The 25,464-nt window shown below is 49.7% G+C and overlaps 1 protein-coding gene across 16 annotated transcripts; it reads left to right on the top strand.

Annotated features, from left to right (window-relative positions):
- Positions 1-95: 95 nt before the first annotated feature.
- ABCC10 (ATP binding cassette subfamily C member 10) lies at positions 96-25,374 on the top strand. 16 transcript variants are annotated; one of them, XM_075043031.1, is made up of 26 exons: positions 110-176; positions 767-858; positions 1,489-1,714; positions 2,162-2,283; positions 4,161-4,398; positions 8,430-8,626; positions 9,586-10,954; positions 12,222-12,449; positions 12,660-12,816; positions 13,527-13,666; positions 14,150-14,229; positions 14,378-14,549; positions 15,555-15,653; positions 15,873-16,062; positions 16,448-16,525; positions 16,920-17,111; positions 17,540-17,675; positions 18,076-18,271; positions 19,058-19,401; positions 19,561-19,730; positions 20,039-20,199; positions 20,630-20,883; positions 21,209-21,354; positions 21,835-21,932; positions 22,132-22,244; positions 24,295-25,374. In XM_075043031.1, the coding sequence occupies exons 5-26, from the start codon at positions 4,279-4,281 to the stop codon at positions 24,428-24,430; spliced, it is 4,776 nt and encodes a 1,591-aa protein (XP_074899132.1). In that variant the 5' UTR covers positions 110-176; positions 767-858; positions 1,489-1,714; positions 2,162-2,283; positions 4,161-4,278; the 3' UTR covers positions 24,431-25,374. The 16 variants fall into 16 exon arrangements, with proteins under 16 accessions (XP_074899140.1, XP_074899132.1, XP_074899133.1 ...); XM_075043032.1 differs by having other exon boundaries at positions 118-245; positions 767-854; XM_075043028.1 differs by having other exon boundaries at positions 118-245.
- Positions 25,375-25,464: the final 90 nt, after the last annotated feature.

The raw sequence follows: 25,464 nt of genomic DNA, 5'->3' as shown, positions 1-25,464 counted from the left end.
CCGGCCGCCCTGCGCGCGCTCCCGAGCCAGACACCCCCGAGCCCGGCGGGGGGAGGAGGGGGCGGGGTGAGCCGGACCGGGGAGGGGGCGGGAGGCGTTCCTTGGGGACGCCCGCACAAAATGGCGGCCGCCCGGCCTTGGTCACGTGTTGTGGGCGGCCTGGAGCCCGGCGGGAGGTGGGTGCTGCTGCTGTCGTGCTCGGTGGTGCGGGATGCCGCTTCCTCTCTCCGCGCTACTGCTCCCCGGTAGGCGTGAGGGGGACACGCTCGGGTGCGCGCAGGCGGCTGTTCCATCCTGTTTGCCTCTCCTCCGGGGCTTCCGCTGCGCCGCCCCCCTCAGCGGGAGCCCTCCTGATCGGGAGAGCGGGTGGGGGGCGAAGGCGGTGGGGAGGGCGAGAGGGAGCTTCGCCTGGGCGCCCTCTCCCTCACGGAGGCTGAGGGGAGACGCTGAGGGACGGGCTGTGAGGCGGTGGGCCGTGAGGCAGTGGGCTTCGGCCGGGCCTTGCTGCAGCTTGGTGTGCCTGGGGTGATAGCAGCATCTAGGTTGAAGCTAAAAGCAAAAGGGTTTGGTTTTTTGGTTTGGTGGGGTTTTTTTGTTTTGTTTTGGGTTTTTTTTGCCCTACACTGTGCTGTGGAGTTTGTTGGTGTGGGTGTTGTCCTTAAGCAGGAGTGTGTTCAAGAACAGTCTTTGGCGGCTAGATGTAATGCTCAGCCTGAGCCTCTAGCTTAGAAAATTTCTGAACAAATTTCCTTGCTGTGACTGCCAGGAGCTGAGATGACATGACAGGGAGGAATTGCTTCTTGCCTCCTCCCTCTCCTCACCTGAGCACCTGCTACCAACCATGCTTAGTGCAGGCAAGTGAGTATGACAGTTTTGATTCTCTAAGTGAAGCATGAAATGTTTCTTGGTTCATGCTGGGGGCTGTCCCTGGTGAGGAGGAGGAAGCGTTTTCAATTAAGTGAAATGGGCTACCAGTAGAAAGAAATGAATGCAGAGAAATGAATGTCTTGATAAAATTCTCCATTTCCCAAATTCCTGAGCCTTCATACCTTGTTTAGAAACTGGGAGAATTTTCATGTGTTAGGTTTGTATCTTCTTATTAGCTAGATGACATGTGAGGGCTTGTATTTGAAGACCCAATCAATTTTTGCAGACTCAGATGAAATTTTGCCTGTGTTTTTGGGGAACGTATTTGCTAGACCATAACATACCATTTGAAGCATACTACTTATAGCAGCAGCAACAAAGAGCAGCAGGCTCATGGGTGGGGGTCTGTCTGATAGTATAATAAGGTATTTCTGCTGGGAGTGGCTGGGTACAATTGTGTATTAAAGCTAACTGCCCTACCTTGGCATTTTCTGAGTGAGCGCACCACTACACAGGCTCAGGAAATATGCTTATATACCAATCGTCAAAATAAGCACAAGCTATATAGAGACTATCTTATTTTCCGTTTCCATTGTCCACTCCTCCCCCTTCTCTCCTAAGGTCAGTAATGTTCATCAGTGACCTTAATTATAAGTATCCTGGGATAACAATTTCATCTTTGAAGATGCCCAGCAGACTGTGGATCTGCTTCTGGTGGGAGCAAAATGCAATGACGGTGGAGGCAATGCATGCTCGCTTAACCTGTTGCAACTAACTACCCTGAGCAGCAGACTTGGTGACACTTCAGGAGGCACAGAGCTGTGCTTTATGTAACTACAAAACTCATGTGAGTAGGAATTTCCCCTGTAGTTTTGTATTGTAGATTGCATCCAAGTAGTTTATAAGGAATATACTGTTATTCCAAATGCATTCTGTTTTTTTCATTAAAAGGAAAACAACATTTTCATGCATTAGTGTCAGGCGTCTCTATCAAGTGCTCAGTTTCACCAATTGAAATAAGTAAAAACAGCATAGCAAGAGAGAGAAAATGGACTTGTTTGGTTTTGGACATCTCTTCAATGTTGTTGTTTTCTTTACATCAGTTTTAAAAAACAGTTTTAAACCACAGTTTGGTTTCAAAATAGTCAAGAGTAAAAAGGCACAAACCCAAGAAACCCAGCAAATTCTTTTTTTTTTCTGTCAGTTTTATATAGTTATGCATACAATATCTAAAAGCTTTGCAGAATGCCAGAACATGAAAATATTTTCTAACTTTTTTGCCTTGTATCCAAAGGAGGTCTACAGGAGATGTCCTGGTGGTTTCTGGTGATAGATTTCAGGGGCATTTGGAAGGTGAAGGAATCCAGATACCAATAACAATTCAGAAAGTTCATTAAAATGTCTGTCTGCACACCAGTAAGTAAACTGCTCAAGGGAGGAATGGTAAAAAGAAAGCAAACAGCCTATGTGTTGTGGTGTTAAAAGAGTTCAGAAGAGAAAAAATTCCACTTGTTGGAGAAAAATACTTGACTGACCAGTGCTCGTTAGCATTTTGTAGCACTCTGTCATCTTACTGAGCATCACTTTACAATTACAATTTATAAACTCATTCTGTACTAGCTGTAGTGTCATCTTTCAATCACAAGCCTGAGTTAAGTTTTTAAAGGGACCAAGCACCCATAGTGGGATTCAGTTAAATTTTATTCCTGAAATCAGTACTGAAATTTGGGGCCAGTGGTGCACAGCAAATTGAGTTTTCACGTCTTTGCAGGAGCAAGTGCTACAGTTTGTCTTAGGGATTGAAAAAGTCAGATGAGGTCCTTACCTGCTTTGCAGAGGTCTTTGTAATACTCCTGTGACTGATGCTCCAGACTCTCACTGGACAAAGGAGGTGCCAGTCAGTCTCCCAAACTCTTCTTTGGAATTCCAAAGCTCATCTTTGAACTTGCAGTTAGCTGCTGCTTGGAGAAATTTTAGCTAATTGGATGCTGAGGGCAATGTTGGGGTAATGAGGTATCCCAATTCTCATTAGGCCTCAAATAAGAAAGTCACAGAGCAAACAACATTGAGAAAGAAAAGAACAGAATGAGGAAAGTTAGCAGTAGCTCAATATAAACAAGTAAACAGAAATCAGAATTGAAGTTAATTTGGGTTGGATCATTAGGTTAAAAAGCAGTACCATCACAGAGAAAAACATAAGACCCTAATTATAATTTTTTACCTTCTTGCATCTGAGCTGAGACTAGATCCAGGGGCATGAGATGACCATGCAGTACTCCCTCTAATGTTAAATGGCTAGGCTACTAATAAGAACAAAGACAATTTCTGTGTTTCTATGACACAATGAGTGTCCCTGTGAGAAGGTGCAGTGGAAGATACTCCTCTGTCTTCTGAATTTTGCATTATTTTTTCCCCTGGAAAACAGGGCAAAATATGTATGTTGTGTCTTCAGGTCCAGGCAAAGCAGGTGTTCATGAAAAGTTTTGGACTGAGCCAAGTAATCAAGCTCATGGTCATGATGTCGTGGAATTTGAGTATGGTTCAGCTGATGGCAGAGCCCTGGCTGGGAGCACAGAAAATGCATCCAAACAGACAATTGCTTTCAGAGATTTTACATCTATAATTACAAGGCTGATATTTCTGAATTTAAGGCTTGTCTAGTCTGGCTTCTGTTTCGGCTCAATATTTACTTTTAGCTGGGAAGTGGAATGGGTATGCAGCCTACACTGGTTCCCTGACTCTAAGTCCTGGGAAAGGTATTAAGTAATCTGTTACAAAAACTGGTAAGAGAAGGGGGGGGGGGGGGGGGCAGTCTCCCTTTGCCGGGTAGCTCTTCCTCACTGTGAGTATATCAGTCTAGAGCATTAAAAAACTCTGAATAATAGACAATGAATAAACTCTGGCCTGCATTGGCCTGTGGGTGTGGATTAAATTAAACCTGATGTTGGGGGGTTTATTCCATTTTGAAGGCTCTGATTTTTTTGATAAATGTCGGGTGTATGATTATAGTGCACAAGGTACTTTGTAAGTAATATACTGACAAGCCTGTACTCCACGTGGCGCACATCTTAAATCAGTCAAATGCATAGCAGTAAATGTCACAGGCAGCAATATTCAGGAAGAGGGGAAATAGCCAAAAGGAGGAAGAGCTATTTAGATTCTTACTGTGCTCCCATTTAAATGTACTTATGCAGAACAGGTACCAGTGATTTCAGATCAGTTAGGGTGGATTGGTATTCTCCTAGGGTTCCTTTTTGTGAATATCCTTTATGTTTGTTTTCCCATGAGTGTAGATAATGCTGTCTGGAGCAAAAAGGGATCCTTGGCATCTGAAAGCTGTCCATCTTTCAGTTGAAGTGGAAAAGTTCATGGTTTTGAATGTGAAGAGGTTAGGAGAGATGAGCAAGCAGAATGCAGCACATGAAAAAGAACACTAGAATGCTATGTGGTGGAAATGGAAGAGCTCTCAGAATGACTAGCTCAAGAAAGAGAGGATGGTCTTTGTCCTCACATCTGAGAACAACTTCTCTGGTATCCTAAGTCAGGGGAAGTGTGTGGGTGGTTGTTTTGTTGTTGTTGGGTTTTTTTGGGGGGGTGGTTTTTGTGGTTTTGGGGGGTTTTTTGGAGGGTGAAATAAATAAGACATCAGAACCACAAAATCTGAAAGTTTCACTTGTGTACTACTTCACATGTAGCTCATGCTCCAGCTTCACACATTCCCTATTTGCTGGCTTGAGAGTTTGCTGTTTTCACAACATTTTTTTGAAGGGAAGCTTCATTGAGCAGAGAGGACATAAAACTTATTATCAAGGTCTCTACAGGAAAGGTTATTCCAGAAACCTTTGGACAACCTGTGGGAGAAAGAGCAGACTGGCCACATACACACAGTGTATGGTATTATTGTCCCAAAAGTGGATTTGTTACCTGGTGTGCAATAGACCAATCTCGCGTTCGGGAGAGATACTGCTTTTTATTCAGGCCTGGGTGCTCAGTGGACTTGCCACAAATCAAGCACACCACATTCATCAGGTGTACTGTATAACAGTAACAACTGCATATGATTTATTAAACTATTCCTACCTAGTACATATTCAAACTATCTAATGCATATGCATAGGATTATATAACCATGACACATCACATGCCTGTTCCACATGTCTGGGGATCTCAGGTGGTCTTCAGTGGTCGTTTGGGGAGGTACCCCTTCCTCACTTTGACTGCTAGCTCATTCTGCTGTGGTCAGTGGTTTGTTTTTGTGCCAAGAAGGATGTATCATCAATCAGGAAAGAATAGAAAGGATCAGAATTATCTTGGCTACTTCTCTAGGTATTATTAGAATTGTTTGAAGTAGAAAATGATTAACTTAATTTAGTCCAAAACAGGATTTTCTGTATCTGACATCAGAAGCTAGCTTGGTTGTGAAAAGGCAGCCTTGCAACTCTGACACACAGGCAAAGATTACTTTCAGGGCTCTGAGAAATCAGCATCCTCAGAGACAACAAGTAAACAAGGAAGTAGATATAGATCTATAGGTGTCATGGTTTAACCCCAGCCAGCAACAAAGTACCACGCGGCTGCTTGCTCACTTCCCCCCCACACAGTGGGATGGGGGAGAGCATTGGGGGGGGGGGGGGTGTAAAACTTGTGGGTTGAGGGAAGAACAGTTTAATAGGACAGAAAGGAAGAAAATAACAAAGTGAAAATAATAATAAAAGAATTGGAATATATGAAACAAGTGATGCACAACGCAATTGCTCACCACTTGCTAACCGATGCCCAGTTAGTTCCTGAGCAGCAATCTGCCCCACAGGCCAACTCCCTCCAGTTTATATACTGGACATGATGTCCTGTGGTATGGACTATCCCTTTGGCCACTTTGGGTCAGCTGCCCTGGCTGTGTCCCCTCCCAGCTTCTTGTGCTCCTCCAGCCTTCTTACTGGCTGGGCATGAGAAGCTGGAAAATCTTTGACTTAGTCTAAACATTACTTGGCAGCAACTGAAAACATCAATATTATCAACATTCCCATACTGAATCCAAAACATAACACTGTACCAGCTACTAGAAAGAAGATTAACTCTATCCCAGCCAAAACCAGGACAATAGGAGATACAGATACATAGGTGTATATATAGGTTTAGGAAAACAGGACTCTCCTCCTTTCACGGAAACTAGGATTAGAGGGTACTGTGGCCTCCAAGCTCTCGGTCTTATCTCTGCTGTTCACACTGCCTCAGCCAGATCACTCTGTTTTCTCAGACAGGAATGTTACTGATACTTTTCTGGCTCAGCACCCCACTGATAACACTTCTAAGCTCAGAGAATGCTTTATTGTATCTCTGATGAGCTGCAGGTTGAAAGTAAAGTTTGCTGCCTATGATCAATTATTTACAGGGATACACTAATTTTCTCTGGGAAGAGAGTACTGAGGGAGGGTTTGGGAAAGTGAAGCATCCAGAGCACCTGCTATAAAAATCACCAGCAGCAGCTAAAATTGCCAGCTGGTGTGGTGATGTTTACTTCACGCTCCTGTTATTGTATGATAAGGCTGGATGTCCTCTTAGGTTCGTTTTCTCTCAGCTGGAAAGTTGAGCATCTAGTCACCCCCCAATGCAACGTGCTCTTGTAGTAACTGAGCGTCGTATTTGGGGACGCTGCATGTGTGTTTATGCTCCAGACGTAGTGACCAAGCACAATAGAGGTAAAACTGAGTAGTTTTGTATAGCTTACATTATTCAGATGATTGTATTAGGTTAACATAATAATCTCGCTTTATATGGCTAATGCTGCACTAGGAGAGCTCTGCCACTTTGGGTATAGTGATGTATTGTTGGCAAAGTGCTCTTGTTAATGTTATCTGCTACGAGCAAAGAACACTGTACCTATAAAAGCACATTTATACCCATGAAAGTACTGCCTGGGCTATACCTGCTGGTGCTGACTTCTGGATGCACAGCGGTGCATAAATATTCCTGTGCTGGTCGACGCAGTTACACTGCAAGTCTGCAATGTGTGTCTGGTGGGTGTGGGTGTGAAAACATTCAGGGAGTGCCAGACACTGTGGGCCAAGTATGATAGGAGAAGGAGGGGAGAAATAAATAGGATCATGGGGAAGGAACTAGAAAAATTTTGGGGAAAGTCACGTTTGTTCGTGACCGTGGACTGATTTTTAGTTTGTTCTTAACTGGAAGACAGAAGTCTGAACGTGTTTAATTTGTTCGCTTCTCCTCCATATCTTGGCCTCACGCTTTTGACCGAACCACTGAACTCGCTTGGGTTTGCCACCTACCCGGCGGCGGCGGCCGCACGGCACGGCACTTCAAAGGCAGTTCAGCTGGAGCCGCTCGGGAAGAGATGACAACCGCTCCCAAGCCCAGGGCCCGTCTGCGTCGCCTCCCCGGCTGCCTGCGGCCGGGCCTCGGACCTGGGCCGCCGCCGGGGCCTGGCGCCCCCGCCTCCCAGCGCCCTCCCTGGGCCTGATCGCCCGGTTTGACTCGCGCCCTCGTTCCGCCGCCTGGTACTTGGCCCCGCCCCGGGCCCCGTGGCACCCGCGCTGCCAGGCCGCGCCCGCCCCGCCCGGTGCCAAGGCTGCAGCGCGTCCTCCCGCCCCCCAGGGGGCGCACGGGACGGCCCTGCGCCCTGTCCTTCCCCCTGCGGTGAGGGCGGAGGCGGGGGCCGGGGGTCGAAGTTGGGCGTGCGGCGGGAGCGTGGGGAGGGGGTGGCGGCGCCGGTGCCCGTCGCCCCGCTGGGAGCGGCCGAGGGGGGGTCCCGGAGGGTCCCGCCGCTGCAGGCCACGTGCCGGCCTCTCCGCCTGCCCCTTGGCCCAGCGAGGCGGTCGCCAGGTTGGGCCTTCGCCAGGGCCGGAGCGGCGCAGGCCGGGAGGGCCGCCATGAGAGGGCCCCGTCCCCTGGCTCTGGTGCTGCAGTGCCCCGTTCCTGCGTGCCGGGCCTGTGGGTCTCAGCCGGTTCCAGGCTGGACATGGGACCAGCTGTAAAGCCGGCAAGGACAGAGTCCTGCTGGTTCCCCTGTCCTGTGTAGCTTGCAGGTACCACCTGCTTTTCTGGATGGACACCCGTGTCGTCCTCCCCTGCGATCTGGTGGATGCTAGCTGTTACACACTGTCTTAAGCAGGACCGTGTAATTCCCCCTGTTGTGGGAATTGTTTTGAAGATGGAAATAAAATCGATACATTATTGTTTAAGCAGCTCAAAATACTTTTCAAAGTGATCAGTGGAAAGGCAAAGGCTTCCTGATGTTACTTTCAAAGGATGGACTGGCCGTGGGAAAAAATCAGCCTGGAAATAAGCAGAAAGCTTCAAATTCCCAGAGTATTGAGGTCCCAGAATGACCTAAGGGGACAAACAACATAATTTATTCTGAGCTGGAGCTTGATCATTTTGTAAAGTAGATGATACGATAGCAAGTGCACAATAGCAGGGCCTGGGCTGTGTGACCCAGGAAGCTGCTTCTAGCCCTACGTTCATTTCTTATCGCAGTCTGCCTGGGACTGGGGCTGTACTTTTTTCATTTTGTACCTCATGCTATTTTTTCTTTTCTGCCCTAGGAACTCCTGTATCTCACATTGAATTCCCAACAAAGGATGGAGAACATCCTGGCTGGTTTGTGTGGGACCAGCCCAGAAGATCCACTCCCTGTGTGGGTTCATGGCAGCATTGGCCATTGCTTTAATCAGCTGACATTAAATGTGATTCCTCATGTGATCCTTGCAGTGGTCAGTGCCTGCTTCCTTGGCACTCCAAGGTATGACAACTAACTTGTCTAGCTCTTGATTATTATGCAGGACTGGAAGTGGGGTGGAAAGGCTGGAAATTAGATCTCCCTATAATGTGCTGAATATGTAATTAGAGAAGGACACAATATTATAATGCTATTACATTTGTCAGCATCTGTCCTAATTCAGAGTATGGTGTACAGCTCTGGTCCCTCCATTGCAGAAAGAAATCCAGAAAGAATAGAGAAAGTAGTGAGCATAAAATCACAGCAAATAATTCAAAATAATTTCAGTGAGTGGGGATTGGGGAAACTGGGAGTCTTCTGGGAGGGGATATAAATCCAAGGTGGCATGGAAGATGTCTATGAGGTAATAAGGGGTTCAGAGAAACCAAAATTTGTTTTTCTGTTTGTCCTCTTCTGAAATTCCTAAACATGGCAACATTCACTGATCTTGAAAGGCCACAAACGATAATGAATCAAGTGATACTGAAATATTTTGTTGGGCAATAGATTATGGACTTTACATACACAGCATCACTGAAACCAACAATGATAAAAATAATGTTTCTAGACAAAGTATCACAAAGACAAGAGAAATTAAGGATCAGAGATGTAACACAGAGAATTCGATCATCCAGAATTTGTGTTAAAGAGGTTAAATATACTTTTTTTTGTTAATCCTCAAGGATTGGAGTCTGATTTGACCACAAAATATCACAGTTTGCATACAAATATCTGTACAGAAATGCTATTCTGTGGTAGCATCTGAATCTCTGGTATTGATCAGATACTGGGCTGTGTTGATCAGATACTGGGCTATATTGACCTACAGTCTGAAAAAGTTACAAATCAAGGGAGGTGAATCCTGGAGGTTAAGTAAGAGTGAACGGATAAAAGGGGGAAGAGGAGAGAAAGCAAGGAGAGTACTGACTGAGAAGTGATGGAATTTCAACTGTAAATTTTTTCTCTGCTCTTTCCTCCTCTAGATCTGGCTCCAGGGTGCCTTGGAAGCCAGGCTGGGCGTGCAGAATTGCTGCCTCCTCCGTACTTGCTGGCCTATTCCTCGCTGATACCATCCTAGCCACCGTCTCTCAGCAGGAGCTTGGCCCTGTGTACCTGGAAGTGCTGGCCAATGGCACTGCCACCCTGACATGGCTCACGCATGGCCTCGCTCTTCTCGTGCTCTGCAGGTCCATTCACGGCTCTACCAGGGGCCCTGTGGCCCTGGCTCTCCTCACTCTCCTACCCCTACCTTCCTTCATCATCACGCTGGTGTGGTACTACCAAAGCGGGACTGTTTGGTCCCCTCCCCACCCTGCTGCCTCCTCCAGGTTCACCATTCTCTGTCTGCAGCTGGCCTCTCTGCTTGTGTATGTGATCAGCTACCTCTTTCCCACCGCTGGCAGGCAAGACTTCCTCTCCATCAATCGTTCCTGCCAACAAGACCAGCTCATCTCAGAGCCAGGGATCCCAGTGCCTGATCAGCAGAGAGTGGCAGAAGATGGTGAGAGCTGGCTCTCACGCTTCTTTTATGTTTGGATGAACCCTCTTATGAAATGTGGCTATCAGTGGAAGCTGAACCAGCCACAGGATGTCTATGTGCTTCCTCGCCAGCTCCAGGCTGCCAGGGTGTGTGATCACTTCTACTCTTGCTGGCAGAAGGCAGCAGCTCCACACCAAGTACAGGAGGAGACAGCGTCTCTTACTAGCCCAATCATTGCTAGAGGCGATGGGAGTAGCGATGCCCTGGACAGCTCTCACCGTGCCCAGGAGGCTGTGCAACTCTTCTCAGTCCTTCATGCGGCCTTTGGGCTTCGTTTCTACTCCCTTGGACTTCTCAAGCTGGCCGGCAATCTGCTGGGTTTCTTGGGTCCTCTCCTTCTGAACCTGCTGGTGAGCTTCATGGAATCACGGCAGGAGCCTCTGAGCCATGGGGTTCTCTATGCCCTTGGGCTCTTTGCTGGCTCCTTCCTGGGCTCGCTCTTGCGGAACCAGTTCAGCTACGAGGTAAACAAGGTGACGCTGATGGTGCGGGCTGCCGTTGTCTCTGCCATCTACCGCAAGGCTCTGTGTGTTGGCAGCACCAGCCTTACCCACTTCACTGTGGGGGAAATTGTCAACTTCATGAGCACGGACACTGGTAGGTTGGTCAACTTCTGCCTCAGCTTCCATGAGGTGTGGAGCCTGCCTTTCCAGTTTGCCATTACCCTCTACCTCCTCTACCAGCAAGTGGGGGTAGCTTTTCTGGGAGGCTTGGCTCTGGCACTGCTGCTTGTGCCCATCAACAAGGTCATAGCTAACCGCATCATGATGAACAACAAGGAGATGCTGAAACACAAGGACACACGGGTCAAGGTGAGGGACAGCTGGTGGCTCTCTGAGTTTGTTGATATTTTTTCTTTCCAGTTGTCCCTAGAACGTTGGCTTTTTGGCCACTTGTCATGATCCAAAGCAGATTAATTGAATCACAGCTGTTGGGAAAAATGCTAGAGGAGGCGCGCGCACACACACACAGACACACTTGGTTCAAAAGTGTTTCAGGGTGATGCAGTTTCACCACCCACAAGACAGTGAACCTCTAATGCTTGTCTTGCCCCCTGGGTTAATTCAGGTTCCCTTGCAGATTTCTTTTCTGTGTGTAGTAGTTAAGGTAGGACTCCTGGTTGCTTCCTCTAGAGATGTTTCCGTCCTATTGCTCCAGTAATGCTATCAATGGTGAGGTGGCTTGCAGTCTGGACAAAGGCAATGATCACAGATGTAGTGGTTTTACATAGCTCCAAGCTTGGCACCCTCAGTCATCTTTTCCACTGCTTTTTGCATATTTGCAGTGCCATCTCTATCCTTGACGCATGTCAAACGTGATTCCCACCTTTCAGCCTTGTATCTCTAATGTGAGGAGGCAGCACTTCACTTTCCATTTCCACTCCATGGAAGCATGAAACATAAGTCAACTCCATGTCAGAACTGTTGGGAGCTTTAAAAATATTTCTTTTCCCAACAGAAGGTGCATTTAGTTATATGGGGTATGCTGGACTTTCTCCAATTATTGTAAGACTGGTTTGCTGAGTGAACTCTCTTGTTAGTTTTCTTTCATGTTGCGTACAGACACATCTCAGCTTGCTCTGCACATGCTGACCTGAGAACCGGAATGAGAGGACAGCATGCTGCAGGGACAGCTGAGCTGCTGGATGTGAGCCAGTCAGGCTCTGGACACAGACTAGCTGTGTCATGACAGCAGTGGGCCTAAGAGTCGGCTGTTACTACCTCAAGGTGCTGTCAGGCCAAAGTAGGTAAATGGCACCGAGGCTGGAGCTAGTAATTCCACACATCCCGTCACCTGTGTTACACATCCTTCAATTGGGAAGTAGTGTAATATTTTGCCTTTTCCTGAGCTGTACACAGCACAGGTGGCTGAGGAAGCTGGTGGAATGAGTGAGAACAAAGTTCCCAGTAGCTGCCACTTGATTTTATGTCTTTGTTAGCAATAAATGGTTCCTGGTATCTCTAGCCTGGCCCTTAGCAGGAGGCAACTGCAAACCTGGCCACAGCCAAGATGCCTAGCTGGCATTTGGTGCATTAGGCAGGCACTGGTTGCTCTACATGCTTTTCCTCTTTCCTGCAGCTTATGACAGAGTTCCTGTGTGGCATTCGTGTGATCAAGTTTCATGCCTGGGAGAAGCACTTCAGCACTAGAATAAATGCCTGCCGGGCTAAAGAGCTGCAGAAGTTACGAGCCATCAAGTACTTGGATGCTGTGTGCGTATATCTGTGGGCAGCACTGCCTGTTGTTGTCTCCATTGCCATCTTCATCACTTATGTCCTCTTGGGTCACCAGCTCACTGCCACAAAGGTGAGTAGGTAGTAGGGAAAGCTCCAACCTTGTCTCGTGGAGAGGACAGTCTACAGTGGGGCTGCAGTCCTGAGACATCTTCTCTGGGAAATAAACCCAGCCTGTGTCTCCCCACAGCTCTCCAGGCTCTCACTGGTGAAGCTGTTTGGATGATACAGGATGTAAGGGAGGTACTGCCTCCAACTCATGGTTGTTTCCTTACCCATGCAGGTGTTCACAGCACTGGCCCTTGTTGGGATGCTTATTCTCCCTCTCAATAGCTTCCCATGGGTGTTGAATGGGACCTTGGAAGCCAAAGTTTCCTTGGATCGAATCCAGCGTTTCCTTGAACTCACGGACCAGGACGTGGAAGCTTATTATGCCCTAGGTAATAGCGAAGGACACTGCTGGGCTTGGGACTGTGGGCAGGGGGCATTTGGAGCAGAGAGCTGAAGTGTGAGGCCCAGGGGCAGTACTGGAGGGCAGCTGGCTGTCACCCCATGATTCAAGATGTTCAGTTGTCAGAGGCAGAATGAAGGCACTCCATTTCTGTGGAAAATGGAAGACAAGGCTAGAACACTCCTCTTTACCAACCCTAGGCCATTGCTTGTCCCTGCAGGGCCCTGCTGTTAGTGTCCCTTTAGAACATGCTGCTCCCTCCTCTGTCCAAAGCTCCTCTGACACTGAAGCCATCAACAGCCTTGGCTTTGCCTGGCAGAAAGGCTTGAATGGATGCCCCTCTCCTGAGCCATCTTAGCTCCCTTTCTCTCCTTCCTTGCTTTTTGCCAGCTCCCTGCCATTCTTTTACCTTCAACAATAATAAAACCAGGTTATCCTTAGTGTCTCCCTGACAGCCAGCAGGTCACCCTGTGTGTCTGATGGGAGCTGGAGACAGGAGGGTTGGAGGGAGTTGTAAGTTCAAGGACAAGTCAGTAGGCAAGCGTCTCATTCTGTGGTTGGGTCAAGGTCATCATGGCAGTGCCCTGTCCATGGTCTCATGCATTTGGGAACAAAGCTGATAATATTTGTGATGCTGGGTGCCTTTCATTTTCTGGCCTTCTCATAGTAGTGCAATGCTGTGCTGCTTTTCTCTTGCAGATAGCCCTTCAGGTACTGCTACTGCCATGGAGATGCGATGTGCAGCCTTCTCATGGACACCAGTTGAGGAGGAAAGCACCAGGCAGCCCTCTTCCATAGGCACTCTGCAACTGCACATTGAGAACCTGTCAGTGAGAAAGGTGAGCAAGGATGCAGGAGGTAACAGAGAAGAATAGCACTAGAGAAGCCAAACAATGGAGCAGGGGTGGCATGTTTTCATATTTTCCTGGTCTTATGAGCTGTGCATCAAAATCTTCTCTTGGTCAAGAGGCACAGGACACATATCACATCTCTCAGAGCTGAAGGGTGCTGGAGGAGATCCCAGCATGGCTTACAGACAAGAGATGAACCGGTTCCCTCTGCTTTCTACCACTGCTGCAGGAGAGGACTGGGCAAGGAACACAGCTGAGCTGCAGAGTTAACACTCCTTGCAGATTTGTGTCCTGCCATATCATGAGTCCAGTTTACCCAACAACTATACCTAGCTCTGCTGCTGAACCTGTGAGATAGCCCCAGTTTAAGACAGCAGTCAGCTTTCTTACAGGCTACGTGTGGCTCAAGAAATCTGGACAAACCACCCTGTATTAGCGCATCAGGTTGCTCCTTTTCATTTCCCTTTGCAGGGGATGCTCCTGGGGGTTGTTGGGAAGGTCGGCTCTGGCAAAAGCTCTCTGCTTGCAGCCATCACTGGAGAGCTCATTAAGTAAGTAGCCTAAAGACTTCTTCCTGCCCGGTCCCTCCATGCCACGGCAGGCAGGGACTATCCAGCGCTATCCCTGTTTGTAGGCCATTTTGATCTGCCAACAGCTGTCCTTCGTTGCTCTTTCCACCTACTTCTGGTGTGCTTGCAGACAAGGTGGACAAGTGTATGTTTGTGACCTGGAGCAAGGATTTGGTCTGGCTACACAGGAGCCTTGGATACAGTTTACCACTGTCCGTGAGAACATTCTTTTTGGGCGGGCATATGATGCCAGGCTGTACGAGGAGGTGGTGGAGGCCTGTGCCCTCTCCAAGGACCTGAATGTGAGTGCCTAAACTGTAAACCCACCTGGGCCTTCTTGGCCAGCTTTTGCATCCAGCCTGAGCCTCACTGGGAGCAGTTGTTATTCTTTCAGGCTATAGACTGCTTTTCCAATGTCCCAATCACATAGCGTTACTCTGATTACCGATACCAGACCATACCTTGCCCCACAGTTCTTTAAGGTGTGAAGTCACGCTGGTAGCATTTTGGATGGTTTATTCCGCTGCTGAGCCAAAAGCTCTTGATCCTGGGGAAAGGAGATGTTCTTGCAGAGCTGATGACTGCTGGGTTTTTCAGGCAGAACCTGTTAGCAGCTGATGCTTTTTTGGATCAGAAGGAACTTCCCTGGGATCTGGAAGGGCTGAGTCTGTGGTCCTCCTGTGTCAGTAATACACATATTCTAGGTTTGAGGCTTATGGCTGTATTAGCCAGTAAACCTGCCTGTTATATATGGTAGGAAGCTAGCCTTCTCCTCCCAGTTTATAACCTGATGCCTGATTTTCTGAAGTGCCAAGCACTAGGAGCTCCTGTTTGCTTTGGCAGGAGCTATGAATAGTCTGTAAAGGCAAGATATTTATTTGAGAAGTAGTAGACTATGCCTGTGCTCCAAATGAAGAGGAAACTGTTTCCAGCTACTGAAACTCTTGTAGTTTTTACTGCTAAACTGTTTGGATGGGCCCTAGCATGATTTTGGTGCAGGCATAGCTCTCTCTGTCCCAGAAAATTCCCAGGCACAATTTCAGAGTTATCTCAGACCAGAAGTTACCCTCAATGGGTAGTTCAGATGTGGCCACACTATTCTGGAGTGTAAGAGAGTTTAGTTGCATAAATCCCAAGCTTGCCAGTTGTCTGCAGAACCAGTGTGTGGACTGTTGCATTGTTTAATTTTTTGTAAGGTGTCACCCTAAGGAGTTACTCCCAGAGACAGGATAGGGACCCCAGTGTTCTGGTTTTGAGTTCCCAGTAGTTTCCTGTCCATTCTAAATGGATGTCCTTGAATGTTTCAGATTTTACCAGCAGGTGACCAGACAGAGGTGGGTGAAAATGGTGTGACACTCAGTGGGGGACAGAAGGCTCGGATAGCCCTTGCCAGAGCCGTTTACCAGGTAAATTGCAAAGGAGTCATGCTGTGGCAGATTGTGCCCAGTGACAAGCTAGATGTAAAGAAGCTGGAAGCACCCAACTGTACAGTGTGCTCTGGCAGCAGGTCTTAAACCCCATTGTGCTGGCAGTGTGCCATACAGAGGTACTTGCACTTTTTTCTACAGCACTGCCTGCTCCGGCAGGGCCAGCAGCTGTATCCTTGTCTTTTGTCTCCCTCTCAGGAGAAAGAGCTTTACCTCCTTGATGATCCCCTGGCTGCTGTTGATGCAGACGTAGCAAACCATCTTATGCAGAAATGCATTCTCGGAGTTCTCAAACACAAGACCAGGATCCTTTGCACCCACAGGACGGAGTTTTTGGAGAAGGCCGATGCCTTGTTGTTGATAGACAATGGCAGAATAGCTAAGACAGGTACACTGGCTGTCTTCTCAGGCATTCATTTGTGCCTGTGTGCTAGCCTCAGAATGGCTTGAGAAAAGACGGACATAAGGGAGTAGGATTAACTAGTGGGGAGCCCAATGATAAAGAGTTTGAGGACACTGCATGTGGGCAAGGATGCGGTGGAAGGGAATGTGCAGATGCACAGATAGAACAGGACAGCCCTAGAGGTGGGGAGCTGATAAGGCAGAAGGCCATAGCAGGTTGTATGGAGCAGGGCCTTCAAGGGTGCAGGTGGTGTGAGAGAAGATAGGGAATGTTATGAGAGAACAAAACTGGGCCATTTCATAGCAAGAGGTAGTGAGTAGCTGGCATCTGTTCCTTGCAGACTCTAAAGAATTTGCATGTCTCTTCACAGGTACACCAGCTGATATCCTGCCACTCGTGGAAGCCTTCCCCAAGTTCAAGGATATGGACAAGAGGCAGAAGGATAGAGGTCTATACCTGGCGAGCTTAAGGGTGGCTGGGGCAACACAGCTCAGCTGACCACCCAGACAGAACCTGTACCTGATGGCTGCTGACCTTAGAGCAGAGCTCCCACCACCTTGCTCTGCTGTGGCAGTGCTGATCTGTGGGTAGTGTGTGCACAGAGGGAAAGGATGCCCACATATCATTGGGTATTGGTCTGGAGCAGTATTTGAATCTGTTGTTCTACTTGTGGTTCAGTTTTGGATGAAGGTCTGCCAGGATTGGTGCACCTGTCTTGAAAGAGGAGAAAGGAGGGAAGAAAAGTCTTCCTCATAGCCTAGACTTGCTCTCTTCACAGCAAGAAGCAGCTGCAGGAGGAACTTACATCACACTAACCTTTGCTTTCGTCTCCATTCCCACAGCCCCTGATGAACAGGTCCAAGAAGAGGCCATAGAGACAGAGGCAGAAGAATCAACCCAAAACTATCACCTCAACCACAAGGAGGAAGAGAAGAAAGAAGGGGCTGTGGCTTTTCAGGTGTACAAGGCATATTGGCTGGCAGTGGGCAGCTGCTTGGCATTATCCATCCTCTTCTCACTGCTCCTGATGCAAGGTGAGACATTGGCCCAGCAGCACATCTCTCATTAGACGTTCCTCTCCTCTCATTCCTGGGCTGTGTGGAGTCCAGGGAACAAAAGAGGCCAGGGGTTTAATCACTCTCCCTGCAGCAGGAAGACCCTTTTCTCTTCCCCAAACTAAAGTAGCGTGATTAGGAGGGGTCATATGTGGGAACAGGATCTTATGTCTCACTGCTGCAGTTGCATGTCTGCTGCTCTAGCAGTGCCGTTGCTGCTGCAGCTCAAGGCTGTTCCCTTGCTTCTGCTCTACTACTAACAGTGGAGAATGAAGGCAGGGGAAGACTAGACTGGGCAGTGAGACAATAACAGAAGCTGTCCAGAAGCTTCCCTTCCAGCTTTTCTGCTTCATATTTGCTGTTTCGAAGGTTGAATCCCTCTTTATGCAGTCTGTCTTTCTCTGTAGCATCCAGAAATATCTCAGATTGGTGGCTGTCACACTGGATCTCCAGCATATCCCAGACAGCAAATACCTCTGTGATGGTCTGCTCAGCTTCCCCGCCTTCCCCAGAGCTGCTTCTCTTCTCCATTGTTGGGCTTGTGTAAGTGAATCTGGTCAGGAGACACCAGAGGAAGCTGGAAACACACTCCCATTTTGCCGTTAAGTGCGTTTCCTGTGAAGATCCTTGTTGAGAGCAGGGATAAACTGACCACCCCACTGCAGGGGATCTGTGTGGCTGCTTTGACAAAGAAAGAGAATCAAAATCTCTGACCTGATGAGGTGCTCAAAGGGCTTCTGCCTGGGGCTGATGGAAGACCCTTAGCTGCATAGTAATCAGAGTGTTTGTCCCACCATGCCAAAGGAGTGGTCTCTCACAGGAGTATCAGGTTGAAGTATCCTGGTTTCCCCTCGAGTGTGCTCCTGGGTTCTCATGCCTTGTCTGTGAAATTACTGTCAGGGGACCTTGGCAGATTCATAATCTTTCTCCTTCTGTGTTCCAGCTCCCCCATTCAAGCTCTGGACACCACCCCAGTCCCTTCCAATGGCTCCCTGGATGTGAATTTCTACCTGATAGTTTATGGGAGCATTGCAGGGGCCAACTCCCTCTTCACCGTTCTTCGGGCCTTCCTCTTTGCTTATGGCACTATCCATGCTGCCACTGTCATTCACAACCGGCTGCTCCAGAGGGCTCTAAAGGTAATGGTCAGAAAGTCCAAGGCAGGCTGGGGCTCCTGCAAGTCACTCTGCCCTGATGTTCTTCTCATAGTTAGGAGTAAGGGTTTGGGACATGGATTGGGGTTTCTGCTGGTATTAGCTGATGAGCTCCCTGTCGGACTATATCCTAAAAGGGCTACACCACAGCCAGCACAAGGGGCCAGTGAGCTGGGGTTCACAATGTGTACTGTAAGGCTTGTTCCATTCCATGGAGGGGTGTTTTAAGGCTGCCACCTGCATCTGTTCACTCATTAGACTTATATAGCCAAGATGAGGGACAGTTGAATCAAAGTAGCTTTTGCAGGATCGTGAGCTCAGGTTCAAATGAGACTGGAAGGAGTCATTAAGCAAGATGTAGGGATGATGCTGGTATCTGCCAGTTAACTTTCTTTAGGATTTGGGCTTCCCTGGATCCTTGGGCTAGAGTTAGAATTAGAGGATTGGAAGATAGGATTAGAGGATTGTCTTACTGGCTACTGGTGGGCCAGTATGGGATCTGAGTGACTGCTATCTTGGTAGCTGTCTGCCATTCACCACAGAAGGGCTTCTTCCTTTTACCATGCAAACAGCATGAGTTGTTTGGCTGCAAGTGGGTGCTGGCTTTGGAGTCTGAGATTTCTTCTCCAGCTGAGGAAAGGAAGGGGGCTCCAGTGGCCACCCCTCTGTGGCCTTATCTGCTTCCCTTGGTGCTGCTCTCCTGGGTGCTGTTCTGTGGCTGGATCTCACTGCAGCTGACTGCCTCTTACCTTCTGGTTCCCTTGTTGCCAGGCCACAGTCACCTTCTTTGACACCACACCAACAGGCCGGATCCTGAACCGCTTCTCCTCAGACCTGTACTGCGTGGATGACAGCCTGCCATTTATCCTTAACATCTTCCTGGCCAACATGTATGGGCTCTTGGGCATGCTGGTGATAATCACCTATGGCCTCCCTTGGATTGGTCTGGTCTTACTCCCTCTAGCTGCCCTCTACTTCTCCATCCAGCGCTATTACCGGCGCACATCCCGGGAACTCAAGCGCCTTTACAGTGTCACCCTGTCTCCCATTTACACTCACTTCTCAGAGACCCTCTCGGGCCTGAGCAGCATCAGAGCCATGCGGGCAACACAGAGGTGAGTGGAAAGAAAGAGCACCCGGAGAACCAGAGCTTTGGCTTTATTCACCAGGTCCTTCCTGATGTGGGGCTGGTTATAGGGTGGCAGGAATGCCTCTAGTCTGAGGCAGCAGGAATGGAGGTTGAGTGGTGCGAACCTCTGTTGTGTGCCTGCCAGGTTTGAGTTGGAGAATCAGATGCATCTGGAGCAGAACCAGCGCTGTCTCTTTGCCAGCAACACAGCGATGCAGTGGCTGGACATCCGCTTGCAGATGATTGGGGTCGCTGTTGTTACCACTATTGCAGGAATTGCCATCATCCAGCACCAGAAGCAACTGGGAAATCCAGGTAGGCTGCCAGGGATTCTTCTATGCCCACTGCTAGGCTGTGGCCCACGGGTTCCTCCTCTCCTAGCCCAGAGCTGCACATCTTCCTACACTGGGGTAAGATCCAGAGCTCCTGCTCCCTGCCCCTCTACAGGTCACCTACAGTGTACTGCTTCAGCTCCTGTCCCTCCCTCCTCCTGTGTATCCCCATCCTCAAGTAGGATCCCAGGCTCCAGAATGCTGACTTCTGCCTTGTTTCTTTGTCCTGCCACCAAGATCCCAGCTCCTTCCCTGCCAGTAACATTCTTGCTTATGCTTTTTTCCTCACAGGACTTGTGGGCCTGGCACTTTCATATGCCCTGTCTGTCACAAATCTGCTCTCAGGCCTCATTTCCAGCTTCACTCTGACAGAGACCATGATGGTGAGTGTGGAGCGGACAGAAGAATACACCACAGACATCCCCACAGAGCCCCATGATAAAGTGGTCCAGGTAAAAGCTCAAATATGTTCTCAGTGACTGGCCCATCTTCTGGCTCTGTGCCCTGCACTTGCCTCCTGGGGAAATCACAGAGTTCCAGTGAATGGGTAGAGGGCCCTCACCCACGGAAACTACCTTGATCACTCATCCTTTACCAGTACATCCCCTGGGGGCGGGGGGGGGGTGTGAATCTCTGGCAGAAGTTGGTGAAGGCTGGCATGATGGGAAGGGGTAGGAGACCAGAACGTGTGCTCGATCTCAGCTGTGAGGGAAAAACAAGCCTAGGAAGGGGGCTGGAATTGAAGCTGGGCTGTGTGTTGAGTCTGCTCAGAAGCCAAGCTACCATCCAAAGGGATGGATGGGGCTTGGCCTGTGGGGACGTGAGGCTGAAGATGACAGTGGGTCACAGTCATACCCTGTCTCACCTGGGTATCCCTCTTAGGTTGCTGCTGACTGGCCAAGCCAGGGGCTTGTGGAGTTCCAGCAAGTAGTCCTGGCCTACCGAGCAGACTTGCCTAATGCACTTGATGGTGTGAGCTTCACCATTTACCCCGGAGAAAAGGTGGGGATTGTGGGTCGCACAGGATGTGGAAAATCCACCCTTTTCTTGGCCCTTTTCCGTATGCTGGAGCTGAAATCAGGCCGGATTCTCCTGGATGGTGTTGACAGCCAGCTGGTGGGCTTGGAAGAGCTGAGGTATGGAAGGCTGAGCAGAGTGGAGGGTACCTGGCGGGGCCTGGGAGTTGTCAGTGGTTGGATGCCAAACGGAAGAGTGAGGAGCAAAGGACTTACTGTCATGGCATCCTCTTGTCAGATTGTGGCAGCTTCTTATGAGTTGCTCTGTTGTTTCTGAACAGCTGTGCTAAGGAAACAGGCTAAATATGTGACCCATGTCTCTGTGCCTCTAAGATATGCAGCAAGCCAAGACACCCCAACCCAGAAAAAAAAACAAACAAACAAACAGGCCTTTGCTTTTCTGCTGAACCCACCCCATGAGCCCTCAGCTCTCATTTGCTTGCAGATCTAGGCTGGCCATCATCCCCCAAGATCCCTTTTTGTTCAGTGGCTCAATCCGAGAGAACCTGGATCCCCAGGGAAAACGGACAGATGCTGAGCTCCACGAGGTGCTAGAGCAGTGCCACCTGTGGGATGCTGTTACTCATATGGGTGAGTCTGAACCCAGCAAGAAGCAGCTGGTGAGCCCTGGTGCTGGAAGAGGGGAAAAGGCCTCAGCTCAGTTAGGGAGCTGAGGAAAAGCCGCCAGGTGGATGCAGTAGGGAATTGGTTAGGGGGGGCACACTAGGACCAGGGTGGGAACTGGTCAGTGGGACCCAGTGGTATTCCCTGAGATTTAGTGGCAAGGGACTGGCAGGTGATGGGTTGGGTGGCAGGATCTTGCTGATGAGACCAGGCCCCAGTAGATGTTAGAGCAGAGCCTGAAGGATAAGCTAGCCCCTAGTTCTAGGGGAGTGTGGCATCTCCATGCCAGATCTTATTTGTGTCCAAGTGTAAAGGCTCTGGTTCCCAAGGCCTGGGCCCAACCAGGATTGGGATTTTGAGTGCTACTGGGAAAACCCCAGACTGGGGGAGCCATTTAGGGCCCTGTGCAGAGCCTGGTGGAGTGACTGCTGAGCTTGACCCCTGCAGGTGGATTGGACAGCGAGCTGGGAGAAGGGGGAAAGAGTCTGTCCCTGGGACAGAGGCAGCTGGTGTGTCTGGCAAGAGCCCTCCTGACACAAGCCAAAGTGAGTGCCCTGCATCCATCGGAGCGAGGGGAAGGGTGAGCTGCTGATGGCTGTATGGGGACAGCAGAGCGGAGCGCTCCAGAGTTGGGGGTGTGACGGGAACAGATGTCCCGTGCTACCTTCTCAGACTGTCTCTGGGCAGGGATTGGGGTCTCCCCTGTGGCACTTGGGAGCTCCCTTCACTCTCTGTCCCTGGCAGGTGCTGTGCATCGATGAGGCCACAGCCAGTGTGGATCAGAAGACAGACCAGCTGCTGCAGCAGACCATCCGCCAACGCTTTGCTGACAAAACTGTTTTGACGATTGCTCACAGGTATGGAGGAAGCAGCACTCTGCACCTAAATTAATCCTACCACTCCCAGGGAGTTGTGGCTGCACCTGCCATGCCCGGGCCTTGAGCTGAGCAGGCAGATCTCCATGATGAGGCTTTTCAAGTGCAAAAGGCTGGACCTTGCCTATTCATCTTTTCTGCTTTATTAGCCCCTGTGTGCTGGGAAAAACTGGATGTGAAAACGTTGTACCCAGAAATTGGGGGACAGCAAAGGCCAAACGCCGCATCATATGGCAGATGGCTTTTCCTGGGCACTGCCTACTGGGACCGGGGGAGTGAATCGGACCTTGTGGTTCTGCCAAATTAGGGCAAGGGGCAATGGTGAGCTATCCTACAGAAACGAGCAGCGTGGAGACCCGGGAGGAGCAAGTGCCTCTGGCTCAGTAGAGGGCACTGCAGGGCAGGCGGCACCAAGGACTTCAGGCAGCTCCTGGCCAGGGGAGGCAGAACGCTGGGTAGTTGTTTCCCAAAACCCTGAGTTTTGGTCCCAGCCTGCACCCGGTGCAGGCAAGGTAGACACTGCCCGCGTAGGACAGGGCAAGAGTGCTTGCCCCACAGCTGAGAGATTTAGTGTAAGAGTAGGGGCAGTAGGTGGTTGCAGACAGAGGGAGGAGGGCAAAACATGAATACCGTGGATACTGAGAAGGGATGGGTCCGCATTAGGCGGTGCTCTTACTCTTGCCAAGTAGAGGAGAATTTGGAGGAGGGTTATGCAGTTGTATGGAGGGCGTTTTCAAAGCACAAAGGTTACCACAAAAATAAAAATCAAATGAGCAGGTAGCAGGGGCTGGTGTCCTGCTGCACAGAAGTAGGAGTGATAAATGACAGGCAGGGTGGGCTAGGCCTGGCAAGTGAATCGAGTGGATCTTGTTAAATACATCAGATAGGAGGAAGGCAGGAGGTGTGTGAAGGGAACATGGTTCCTACACTAGGGATATTAGACATAAATAGAGTAGAAAGGTAAGGGCACCGTGGGCTGAGGTGTATGTTTGGGTTGGGTGGGGAGAGGCCACCTTTGATGGAAGAGTAATTGGAGAGGAGAACCCGCAGAGGAAGGAGTGGTAGAAGGCTAGGCAGCAAGACTGGGTTGAAGATGGCCCCAGCCCCTCTTCCACTGGGATGAAGGGAGATGGAGAGCAGTAAGGAGGGAGAGGTGATGATGGGGTTGTTTTGTACCCATGGTTCTCCCATGCCATTCAGCTTCAGGTGAACCGTTGATTGGATGGGTGAAATCTAGGATGGGAAGTGACTCAGTACTTGTCCCTTGCCCCTCCAGGTCACTTCCAGTGCTGCAGCCTGGCACTCTTTGGGGGATGAATGTGTAACCAGAGTCCTGAACTCCATAATGCTTTTTACCTGCTCAAATTCTGTGCAGCATCTTCCTTGTGACTTGCAGCTTTGTCAGGCTGTAGTTTTGCACTGAACAGTGCACAACTGTACAAAGGCATTCCTGCTGCCCTGTCTTCCCTTCCCAGGGCCAGAGGTTGCTGCCCTGCTAGCAGTCTGGGCAAAATGGGTGCATACGTGTGCTGCCCATGCTGTGGTTGGCAGTCTGGCAACTACAAATCCACTGGTAGTGGCAGTGTAAGCAAAGGTGCCAGACTGCTGGGGAATGGCAGCTGATATACAAGCCCATTTCTGCTGCTCTTAGGAGGTGGTAGGTGAGGAAATGTAGGGGCAAACAGAAGCAACTCAATAACTCCTCTGTAAGAACGGATACATCTTGTGCAACCCCAGAATCAGGCATGCCCTGAGCTCTCCCTCCACAGAGCTTCCCTCTGTGCTCCTGGTGCCCTGCCATGCCCAGCAACTGAGAGGCATCACTGTGCTCTCTTAAGAGGTGGTGCATTTCAGCAGTCTGCAGAGGCTCTCTGGAGAGCTGGACTGCAGTGTGTCCCTGCGTGCACAGGGAGATGCTCCACAGATCCTGATGTTGGGTGTGTGTTGGGCCACCCCTTGACAGCAGGGGAAGCAGTATCCAGGGTTTCTCCTCAGATCCACCAATGTGTGTCCTGGTGTTTGCTGTCCACAGACTGAACACCATCTTGGACTCAGACCGCGTGCTGGTGATGCAAGCTGGGAGAGTGGCAGAGCTGGATTCACCCACCCACCTAAGCCAGAAAGATGGCTCCTTGTTCCAGCGACTCCTGCACAGCAGGCAGCAGTGACTTTCCTCCTGGTCTGAGCCCAGGCAGCCCTCCTGGCTCTGTGCCTGGCTTTCCTCTCGCCTCAGCCACTAGCCCTGTCCCTGCAGGGCCAGGAGCTGCTGAGGTGAGGGAAGGGGTTATTCCTGCCTGCAGACAGCGATTGTGTGTCCTCAAGGATGGGAGGGCACATGGCACTGTGGCCTTTCCTTTAGTAGGGAAGATGGGACCTGGTGATTAGGGCCATGCAAGCCTGGCTGGTGGGATACTGCTCCACTCCAAGGCTCCCCTTTGAGATTACAGAGGGATTTTCTGCTCACTGAAGAATCAGCGACTCCTAGTCTGAAATTTAGCAATTTAAAATAAAGTGGAAACATCCTTGTGAAGCTCCATTATTTAGGTCCCTGTGTCCTTTTCGCCCCAGACACAGACTTCCTTGTGAGATACAGGAGTTGTGGCCTCTCTGCACGGACAACCCTACCTGCTCCCAACTGCTTTCAGAGGACACTGACCTTTCCAAGCCCAGAAAGTTGCACCCAGGGACTTTGCTGCTCTTCCTCCAGTTCACAGTGGAGAAGGCCTTCCCCTGAAAAGCCAGAATGTGATTACATTAAAGGCCTCTAAGGCTAGTTTATTTCAAGACCACTTTTCCAAGGGAAATTCCCTATCCCTCCTGCCCTGCTCCTAGCTGCCCAAATCCACAGCTGCTTTCAGTTTTAGGATCAGATTGCTCTTCCCATTGGCACCCTTGGACTCAGTCTTGGGTTTTCCCCTTCTCTCCAACACTCTAAGGCAATGTCTAGCAGGTACACACCTTTGCTACACTCTCCTGAGGCAGGTCCCGTTCCTTCCCCCTGAGGCTGCAGGAGCCATTTCCACCGCTGCAGCCAGAGCATGGGGCAGGACAACTCCTGTGCCCCAATCTGGGTTTGCATTCTTGGGGGAAGTGATGGAGTAAAAGTAGAAACTCCGGAAAAGTAGCTGAGCAACCTGATCTAATTGGATCTGCTGAGAGCAGGAGGTTGGTGTCCAGAGGTCCCTTGCAAACTAAATTATTT

Source organism: Buteo buteo, chromosome 12 (genome assembly GCF_964188355.1).
Source record: "Buteo buteo chromosome 12, bButBut1.hap1.1, whole genome shotgun sequence".
Classification (NCBI taxonomy): domain Eukaryota; kingdom Metazoa; phylum Chordata; class Aves; order Accipitriformes; family Accipitridae; genus Buteo; species Buteo buteo.
This window is presented reverse-complemented; position numbering and strand designations above follow the sequence as displayed.